General features: G+C 40.3%; 1 protein-coding gene across 1 annotated transcript; it reads left to right on the top strand.

The window, feature by feature from the left end:
- The first annotated feature begins 617 nt into the window (after window positions 1-617).
- On the top strand, window positions 618-10,739 carry LOC139542767 (serine/threonine-protein kinase Sgk2-like). The gene is made up of 13 exons (XM_071348584.1): window positions 618-771; window positions 1,640-1,710; window positions 1,857-1,915; window positions 2,669-2,726; window positions 3,096-3,179; window positions 3,927-4,058; window positions 4,467-4,579; window positions 4,683-4,719; window positions 4,887-4,973; window positions 8,066-8,161; window positions 8,350-8,505; window positions 9,285-9,374; window positions 9,546-10,739. The coding sequence occupies exons 2-13, from the start codon at window positions 1,693-1,695 to the stop codon at window positions 9,699-9,701; spliced, it is 1,086 nt and encodes a 361-aa protein (XP_071204685.1). The 5' UTR covers window positions 618-771; window positions 1,640-1,692; the 3' UTR covers window positions 9,702-10,739.
- The last annotated feature ends 37 nt before the right edge of the window (window positions 10,740-10,776 follow it).

Genomic DNA, 10,776 nt, shown 5'->3' with positions numbered 1-10,776 from the left:
AGATGGGGTAGTCATTCAAAAATTATTTTAAGCACTATTATTGCACACGGAGTGAGTCCCTGCAACTTATTATGTGACTTGATAAGCACATTTTTACTCCTGAACTTGCCATAACAAAGGGGTTACTTATTGACTCAAGACATTTCAGCTTTTTATTAGTAATTAATTTGTAAAAATTATGAAAAACACAATTCCACTTTTACATTATGGGGTAGGCCTATTGTGTGTAGGCCAGTGACCCCCCCAAAAAATGAAATTAATGCTGTAACAAAAGAGTAAAGGGGTTTGAGTACTTTCTGAAGGCACGGTATCTACTAATGACATTAGTGACAATGTTATGCCTCTCTCTCTCAATTCAAAGGGCTTTATTGGCATGGCAAACATATGTTTACATTGCCAAAGCGCGCACACACACACACACACACACACACACACACACACACACACACACACACACACACACACACACACACACACACACACACACACACACACACACACACACACACACACACACACACACACAGACAGACAGAAGTGTTCCCTGCCCCTAAATTTCTTTAATGATTCACTGGCACAGTGGAACCACCCATTCATGACGTGATCCCAACCAGTCACTGAAATCTGTAGCCTAATGCAGGACAACAGTGCTGTGCTCTGAGCTGGGACACTTGAGTCTATCTGCGGGGCTTCAGTCAGTCGACAAGACATCACTCCAGCTGCACGCACCTGCGACAGGTGGCCTAAGCTTCGTTTTAACTTTCACAAAAGGTAGGTTGAGAATGTACAGAATGGACTATATAATGTTACAGTAGCCTATAGATCCTTTTATGTCTTTACATTTATGGTGAATTGTTTGAAATACAGTTTTATCATGTTCTATAACACTTTGGAAAATGTCCTCGAAGCCTTTTGAAATACTCGAAATAGCCTTTGTAAACACTCGAGGAATACAACGGTAAACATGAATAGGCTAGTAGTCTATATTAGACCCTTTTATGCTGTCATAAAAGGTCTGCTGAATTTTTAATAGTTTGTTTGCACCCCATTTGCATGTATTTCACAACAATGGTGTAGTTTGAGAATATAATGCCTATAATAATTCCATACCTCTGATTAGATGGGTAATACACTTGACTGTAAATAGTTATCAACCTTCAAATGAGTTTCTAACTAACTTTTCACACCTCTACTGTAGCAAAATTCAATCTACTCTTGAGGACATATGACTGATCCACAATATTGTATTTAGTTAAAGTAGAGGTTACTGTATTTATTCAGTAGACCTAAAGGTTAAACATTTCCCAAGATCAAGGAAGGAACATTTCAAAACATTCATCCATTCTTGGCAAGTGACTGTGTGGGGGAGGTTTGAATTGGTTTAAGTCATGACCTAAGCCATCCTCTGCACATTTGTGGACGTGGGAATGGCAAAATAATATTTACCATGTAAACGTGTCCACTGATATGAACTCTTCAAAACACCAAATGTCCTTCGTTGTGCCTGTGTTGGGTTTCAAACCAGAACAACCAGTTTCTCAGGGTCAGACTGGCATAGGGGGACCAGCAGTAGCGTCACACACAGATGGGGGTGCTATCATGTCATGATGTTCCTATTGTGTCCTTTTTTCAATGACAGGTCTATGAAACACTGATGTAGGTTCCCCGGTGAGCACGGAATGGACCAAGACCATGGCAAATTCTAATCCAGTGAGTGTTTCTGTGGTGTGGTGTCCAACCACGGACAACCAGGCCGTTGTGTAAATGCAGTCAATTAAGGATTTATCCTAGTTTTGGTTACTGGTTGTTTACACCGCTTTGCTCCATCATTCATCTTTTTTCTATGTGTCATCTAGCTTAGATCACCATCCTCCTCCCTCAGTGAGGTCAACCTGGGACCTTCAGCAAACCCACAGTATGTACAATATTAAGAATCATGGCTTTCAATGATCCACAATGTAGAACTGACATCTGGCAACCCTTTACCAATGGAATTGTGGTCCTGATGTCATATTCATTCATTGCAACCACAACATACACTGAGTGTACAAAACATCCTCTTTCCATGATATAGACTGACCAGGTGAATCCAGGTGAAAGCTATGATCCCTTATTGATGTCACTTGTTAAATCCACTTCAATCAGTGTAGATGAAGGGGAGGAGACAGGTTAAAGAAAAGGTTTTAAGCCTTGAGATAATTGCGACATGGATTGTGTATGTGTGCCATTCAGAGGGTGAATGGGCAAGACAAAAGATTTAAGTGCCTTTGAACAGGGTATGGTATTAGGTGCCAGGCGCACCAGGTTTGTGTCAAGAACTGCAACGCTGCTGTGTTTTTCACGCTCAACAGTTTCCTGTATAGATCAAGAATGGTCCACTACCCAAACTGTGGGAAGCATTGGAGTCAACTTGGGCCAGTGTCCCTGTGGAATGTTTTCAACACCTTGTAGAGAGGGGGGTGCTAAATATTAGGAAAGTGTTCTTAATGTTTTGTACACTCAGTGTACATTGCTGTACACGTGTTTTTGAGGCTTGATTAAAAATGTTATTTCATGGATCATACCAGTCATGTTGCGAGACGTTGTCTCTGCCATAACCTGTTACGATAGGTGTTATGTCCATCCATATGACACAAATATCTGTGTCATCATTCCTGTCTTGTTTCAGTGCCAAGCCCACTGACTTTGACTTTTTGGCTGTTATTGGAAAAGGGACCTTTGGGAAGGTAAGACTGCTGTTTGCCTGATAAAAGGCTGCATGCCTTCATCAATTATTAACTTAGTCTATGCAGGACTGTTAAGGTTACCTTGATGAAAAGGCCAAAACCAAACAATGAAACAATGAATGAGGATAGTTTTCACAAATTGTACTCAGGATGAGCAGCCATTTTTAATTCTTCCAGTTCAGTCACAGTCCTTCTTCATTGTGTCAATTACTTTTTTCTATATTCTGTGTGACAGATAATAAAATATATTATGTGTGTACTCATTGCCCTTCTATTTTTAACATAGGGTTATGATAAGAGAGTGTCATATTAGGAGTTGACGTTTTGAGGAAACAATCAGAAATGTACTGACAACCACCCTGCATCCAGGTCCTGCTCGCCAAGCTCAAAGCTGACAATAAATTCTATGCTGTGAAAGTTCTACAGAAGAAAGTAATCCTGAAGAAAAAGGAGGTTGGTCTATAAACTTTTAATTTTGTTATTCATTATCACAACAAACTCGCATATAGTTTATTTGTTTTCTGTTTTAAAGGTCAACTCAATTACACTAGCAAAACCCTTCATGTCAGTATATATTCAATGTGTGTATGATTTTCATTGTGTAGCAGAACTGGTTTAGCCTAAACCTGTGTTGTGTTTCTAAGATAACATCTAATCTAATCTGAAGTGTGTTCTGTCCTTTGAACTCCGACAGAAAGATTTTACAGCCCCCAGTCTCTGTTTTGTGTTTCATACATACTGTACATTACCATAATCACTACTGTTATATTCCCTGGGTTTTGTATCACTTGATAGTTATAACAATCAGCAAATTAATCTTGGACTTTCTGAGCTACTTACAGACACACGTTATAGTTGTCTGACAGACTACTCAGTCCTGCAAAAAGAATGACTCCCTCCTCAAGTGAAGTGTTACCTCAATGAAGCCAACTTACTTTATATACTGAGAGCCTGTTGCCTGCCTTGGAAACCAGGGCCATAGCTAAAGTGGAGAACACTAGTGTGTAGGTGGCTGCACTTTCAGCAGCATAAATAACACTGAGGACCTTGTAGGAAAGAGGTGTTCTATGCCCCTCTCTGTATATCGTCTCTTGTCGTGTGCGTGGGGCCGAAGCAGTGGTGGTGACAGAGGCCTGTATTCTGCTGTGTCCTGCCTTCTGCCTCGTGTCCGCTGGTTCAATGCTGCTTTGTGTCCTCTAGCAAAAGAATATAATGGCAGAGAGGAACGTGCTGCTGAAGAGCCTGAAGCATCCTTTCCTGGTGGGCCTCCACTACTCCTTCCAGACCCCAGAGAAGCTCTACTTTGTCCTCGACTATGTCAACGGGGGAGAGGTAGCTAGCTAATGGCCCTGGGTCTTGTTTCTCAGGTTTCATTTGACTGGTTGGATATGGCAAATGATAAAAGGAGTGGACTATAGCAATGTTCCCAATAAGTAATCCTTTATTTATATTAAAGCTACCAAGCTATTGACAGCACAGAAGCAGCAATGCAGTGTGGCATAGCCTCAAGCCCTTGGCTCAATCGGTGTAGTGACAACAAACACATTACTCCCCTTTTATCATTGGCTCAGTCCAAAGTCTCTGTATCACGGCGTTATTATGAGGTAATAATGTAACAGTAGTAATATTACATGCTTCGTCAGAGTCAAGTGTACTGACAGTTAAAACAACATGTCATAACTGTTTTCTCTCTCTCTCCTTTCTCCCTCTATCTCTAACATTTCTTTCTCTCTCTCATAGCTCTTCTTCCACCTGCAGAGGGAGCGGTGCTTCTTGGAGCCGAGGGCTCGGTTCTATGCTGCTGAGGTAGCCAGTGCCATCGGCTACCTTCACTCCCTCAACATCGTTTACAGGTCAGACACAGTTTACAAGGACATATTCAGGTATAAACAACACATTATTATGTACAGTATTGAGGTTTAGTGAAACCAAATATATTTTCTTGTTCTTATTTAGAGATCTAAAGCCAGAGAATATTCTCTTAGACTCTCAGGTAAGTGTTGACTCATAAGTGGATGTAATGTTCTTCGCTTGTTTTCAATATCTCAACTCACTTCCTTCTCATCTTAGAGAAGATAGTTCAAGAGTTCACAATACAGGATCATATGCAGTCTGTAAGTTCCTGTAATATTGGGATGGTGCTTAAAACGTGTGTTCCAGGGCCATGTGGTACTTACAGACTTTGGGCTGTGTAAAGAGGGAGTGGAGCCGGAGACCACCACGTCCACTTTCTGTGGAACCCCTGAGGTGAGGGATAGCCCTGAGATTGCGTCTGTGCTCAATTATATGTTAAGGATAACGCATGTCTAATAGTCACATGTACTTCTATACAGTTGAAGTCGGAAGTTTACATACACTTAGGTTGGAGTCATTAAAACTAGTTTTTCAACCACTCCATAAATTTCTTGATAACAAACTATAGTTTTGGCAAGTCGGTTAGGACATCTACTTTGTGCATGACAAGTAATTTTCCCAACAATTGTTTACAGACAGATTATTTCACTTATAATTCACTGTATCACAATTCCAGTGGGTCAGAGGTTTACATACACTAAGTTGACTGTGCCTTTAAACAGCTTGGAAAATTCCAGGAAACGATGTCATGGCTTTAGAAGCTTCTGATAGGCTAATTGACATCATTTGCGTCAATTGGAGGTGTACCTGTGGATGTATTTCAAGGCCTACCTTCAAACGCAGTGCCTCTTTGCTTGACATCATGGGAAAATCAAAAGAAATCATCCAAGACCTCAGAAAAGAAATTGTAGGCCTCCACAAGTCTGTTTCATCCTTGGGAGCAATTTCCAAACGCCTGATGGTAACACGTTCATCTGTACAAACAATAGTACGCAAGTATAAACACCACGGGACCACGCAGCCGTCATACCGCTCAGGAAGGAGATGCGTTCTGTCTCCTAGAGATGAACGTACTTTGGTGCGAAAAAAGTGCAAATCAATCCCAGAACAACAGCAAAGGACCCTGTGAAGATGCTGGAGGAAACAGCTACAAAAGTATCTATATCCACAGTAAAACGAGTCCTATATCGATATAACCTGAAAGGCCGCTGAGCAAGGAAGAAGCCACTGCTCCAAAACCGCCATAAAAAATCCAGACTACGGCTTGCAACTGCACATGGGGACAAAGATCGTACTTTTTGGAAAAATGTCCTCTGGTCTGATGAAACAAAAATAGAACTGTTTGCCATAATGACCATCGTTATGTTTGGAGGAAAAAGGGGGAGGCTTGCAAGCCGAAGAACACCATCCTAACCGTGAAGCATGGGGGTGGCAGCATCATGTTGTGGGGGTATTTGCTGCAGGAGGGACTGGTGCACTTCACAAAATAGATGGCATCATGAGGGAGGAAAACTATGTGGATATATTGAAGCAACATCTCAAGACATCAGTCAGGAAGTTAAAGCTTGGTTGCAAATGGGTCTTCCAAATGAACAATGACCCCAAGCATACTTCCAAAGTTGTGGCAAAATGGCCTAAGGACAACAAAGTCAAGGTATTGGAGTGGCCATCACAAAGCCCTGACCTAAATCCCATATAAAATGTGTGGGCAGAATAAGCGTGTGCGAGCAATGAGGCCTACAAACCTGACTCCGTTACACCATCTCTGTCAGGAGGAATGGGCCAAAATTCACCCAATTTATTTGTGGGAAGCTTGTGGAAGGCTACCCGAAACTTTTGACCCTACCAAATACTAATTGAGTGTATGTAAACTTATGACCCACTGGGAATGGAATGAAAGAAATAAAAGCTGAAATAAATAATTCTCTCTACTATTATTCTGACATTTCACATTCTTCAAATAAAGTGGTGATCCTAACTGACCTAAGACAGGGAATTTTTACTAGGATTAAATGTCAGGAATTGTGAAAAACTGAGTTTAAATGTATTTGGCTAAGGTGTATGTAAACTTCCGACTTCAACCTTATACAGTGCCTTCAGAAAGTATTCACACCGCTTGACTTTTTCCACATTTTGTTGTGTTACAAAGTGAGATAAAAATGTATTTAATTTTTTTTATTTTTTATCTAAGATCTAGATAAAATTCTAACATTTGTTTTCAATTCATGGAAAATAAAATACTAATATATCTCGACTAGATAAGTATTCAACCCCTGAGTCAATACATGTTGAATCACCTTTGGCAGCGATTACAGCTGTGAGTCTTTCTGGCTAAGTCTCGAAGAGCCTGGATTGTACAATATTTGTATATTATTCTGTAAAAAGAAATTCAAGCTCTGTCAAATTTGTTATTGATCATTGCTAGACAAACATTTTCAAGTCTTGCCATAGATTTTCAAGCCAATTTGTCAAAGCTATAACTAGGCCACTCACAAACATTCGTCTTGGTAAGCAACTCCAGTGTATATTTGGCCTTGTGTTTTAGGTAGATGTTCTGCTGAAAGGTGCATTTGTATTCCAGTGACTGTTGGAAAGGAGACTGAACCAAGTTTTCCTCTAGGATTTCCCTGTGCTTAGATCTATTCCATTTATTTGTATCCTAAAAAAACTCCCTAGTCCTTGCTTATAGCAAGCATACCCATAACATGATGCAGCCACCACCATGCTAAAATATGAAGAGTGGTACTCAGTGATATGTTGTGTTGGATTTGTACCAAACATAACACTTTGAATTCAGGACAGAAAGTACATTTCTTTGCCACATTTTGTCAGTATTACTTTAGAGGCTTATTGGGAATATTTTTATTCTGTACAGGCTTCCTTCTTTTCACTCTGTTATTTATGTTAGTATTGTGGAGTAACTACAATGATGTTGATCCATCCTCAGTTACCTCCTATCACAGCCATTAAAGTCTGTTTTAACTGTTTTAAAATCACCTTTGGCCTCACTGTGAAATCCCTGAGCGGTTTCCTTTCTCTCCGGCAACTGAGATAGGAAGGGCGCTTGTATCTTTGCAGTGACTGGGAGTGTTGATACACCATTCAAAGTGTAATTAATAACTGCACCATGCTCGAAGGGATATTCAATGTATATATACAGTGGGGAGAACAAGTATTTGATACACTGCCGATTTTGCAGGTTTTCCTACTTACAAAGCATGTAGAGGTCTGTAATTTTTTATCATAGGTACACTTCAACTGTGAGAGACGGAATCTAAAACAAAAATCCAGAAAATCACATTGTATGATTTTTAAGTAATTAATTTGCATTTTATTGCGTGACAAGATCATTAAAACAAAATCTACATTTAATCAATTTTATATTCAGGCTGTAACACAACAACATGTGGAAAAAGTAAAGTGGTGTGAATACTTTCTGAAGGCACAGTATATATCTGTTTATTTAACTCTCTCTGTCTCTGTAGTATTTGGCCCCTGAGGTTCTGCGTAAGGAGCCCTATGACCGCACAGTGGACTGGTGGTGTCTGGGAGCTGTGCTCTATGAGATGATCTATAGTCTTGTAAGTTTTTCAATGTTATATAGCTACTGTACTTAGCGCAATCTAAGGCCAACCCAAATATTGTTTACACGTGCAGAAAATGTCCAAGACAATTATGTTACCAACTTCAGGAAATGCTTCTGGAGTAGCTGGCTGCTACAGTACTGTGTCTGTTCTCTGCTCTACTCACCCTGTTTCTGGTTTTCTAGCCCCCGTTCTACAGCCGGGACGTTTCTGAGATGTACGATGGCATCCTACACAAGCCTCTGCCGCTGCCCCCAGGGAAGTCAGGTGCTGTCTGTAGTCTGCTCCAGGGCCTCCTGCAGAAAGACCAGCACCGCAGGTTGGGAGCCATCGCTGACTTTGTGAGTTACTGACTGGACCGTGTCCATGGACCATGGCACCTTATTCCCTTTCTAGCCCTACGTGGGCTCTGATCAAAAGTAGTCCACTATACGCCATTTCTGCAGTGGTGTAAAGTACTTAAGGAAAACTACTTTAAGGCACTACATAAGTCATTTTTGGGGGAATCTGTACTTTTTGGGGGAATCTGTACTTAAGACAACTTTTACTTCACTACATTCCCCCCAAAAATAATGTACTTTTTACTCCATACATTTTCGCTGACACCCAAAAAGTACTTGTTACATTTTGAATGCTTAGCAGGACAGGGAAACGGTCCAATTCACGCACTTATCAAGAGAACATCCCTGGTCATCTTTACTGCCTCTGATCTGGCGGACTCACTAAACACACATGCGTCATTTGTAAATGTTTTAGTGTTGGTGTGTTCTCCTGGCTAGCCGTACATTTAAAATATAAGAAAACGGTGCCATCTGGTTTACTTAATATAATGAATGTGAAATGATTTATACTTTTTATATTGATACTTAAATATATTTAAAACCAAATACTTATAGACTTTTACTCAAGTATTATTTTACAGGGTGACTTTCACTTTTAGTTGTCATTTTATTAAGGTATCTTTACTTTTACTCAAGTATGACAATTGGGTACTTTCTCCACCACTGCATTTCTGACGCACACTATGCCATTGCCGTTTACAGTGTTTCACACATTTTGAGTGAGTTATACACTGGTCATGTCTTATATCATCGTGAAAAGTTTTTTTTCTTTTTTACAGCTACAAATAAAGAACCATGTGTTCTTCTCCCCGATTAACTGGGATGACCTGTACCACAAGAGAATCACTCCTCCATACAACCCCAATGTGGTGAGTTGTTTGTGCTGCCAGGTGTTTCTTACCATCTTCTATAACTTCAAAATTCACTGCTTTTTTCTAAAACTTTCTTTCACTACCTCATCTTTGTAACTTTCAATCTTACCTCTTTTCTCTAGCACTCCCCTCTATTTCCTAACAAGTCCCCTCTCTCTTCTCCTTTAGAAAGGGCCAGCGGACACACAGCACATAGACCCAGAGTTCACCAGAGAGATGGTGCCTAACTCAGTGGGCCGCACCCCTGAGCTCAACGCCGGCACCAGCAGCTCTAACGCATTCAATGGCTTCTCCTACGTTTCTGGTGAAGACAGCTTCCTTTGAGACAGGGAGGAAGGTTCCTCACAGCACCACCACTGCCGAGGTCGAGGTAGAAGTTACCCGTAACCACATATCTACAATTCGATTCCTTAACTGCAAATCCTAACCTTAACCTTTAAGTCAAGAGGATAAAACATATATTTTACCCTTGATTCAACAGTTAGTGGCAACCTCTATCAACTTCATTGGCCACGGTCATAGAAATGGAGCACATTGAATATCATGCATTTTTGTGTAGGTGAAGCAAGAAAGAGATGTTGTAAGAAAACATTTAAATGCACCACCCAACTGTTGCTTTTGCTGTAGGTGACTGCCCTATGAATTCTATTTATATGCCCTCATCTCTGCTTGAATTCTCATTTCAGGACAAAGTATTTTGGCACATCCAATCGTGCTGGACTTTTCATTTGCTAGCAGACAGATGTTGATTTAATTCTCCTTTCACTACAATGTAAAGTCAACAGTGTGACTACATAAAGGACCGGTAAATACAGTACACACTCCTAGATGCTATGTGTAGAAGGTAAAGCGTCAGGTTCTATGGAAAGTTGTGGTGTATGGATTAAGATGGTCTGATTATCACTAGAACAGGCAGACACAAATGTGTGTGAAACTCTAGTCGAACCCATTCCCCTGCTCTTTAAGTGCTGCTTTTAATACAAACACTGTGGACTTTCCAAACATCTCTTATTCTTAAACTCGTTTGTTGAAAATATACATTTTTGCACATTGATTTGTGAACATGCTGTTTCTATTATCGCTGACTTTTAGTAGATTAGAGTACATAAAGGCTTGACTCAAATGTTGTGTCCAGGAATGCTTAACAGCAACATAAACCTACGCCAGATTATTCTCACAGCTGTAAAGGTGCGTGCCATGGTGCTATTAACCTTGTTAAACAAAACATGTGATTGTGTCAGCACAATGGGTGACATTAAAGACTGTTGACATGCCAACACCATCTTAAAGATGACTGACATTCAATGAAGCACAGTTACAAGTATGTGTACATAACTTCACAATAAATCACTTCTCCACCCATATGTTTACCGTGTCTTGCATTGACAGATTTTCCATC

Source organism: Salvelinus alpinus, chromosome 17, assembly GCF_045679555.1.
Source record: "Salvelinus alpinus chromosome 17, SLU_Salpinus.1, whole genome shotgun sequence".
Classification (NCBI taxonomy): Eukaryota; Metazoa; Chordata; class Actinopteri; order Salmoniformes; family Salmonidae; genus Salvelinus; species Salvelinus alpinus.
This window is presented reverse-complemented; position numbering and strand designations above follow the sequence as displayed.

Coding starts and splice junctions, on each gene's coding strand:
- LOC139542767 (XM_071348584.1), top strand. Junction 4,974..8,065: donor CTTTCTGTGGAACCCCTGAG/GTGAGGGATAGC, acceptor CTGTCTCTGTAG/TATTTGGCCCCTGAGGTTCT. Junction 9,375..9,545: donor CTCCATACAACCCCAATGTG/GTGAGTTGTTTG, acceptor CTTCTCCTTTAG/AAAGGGCCAGCGGACACACA.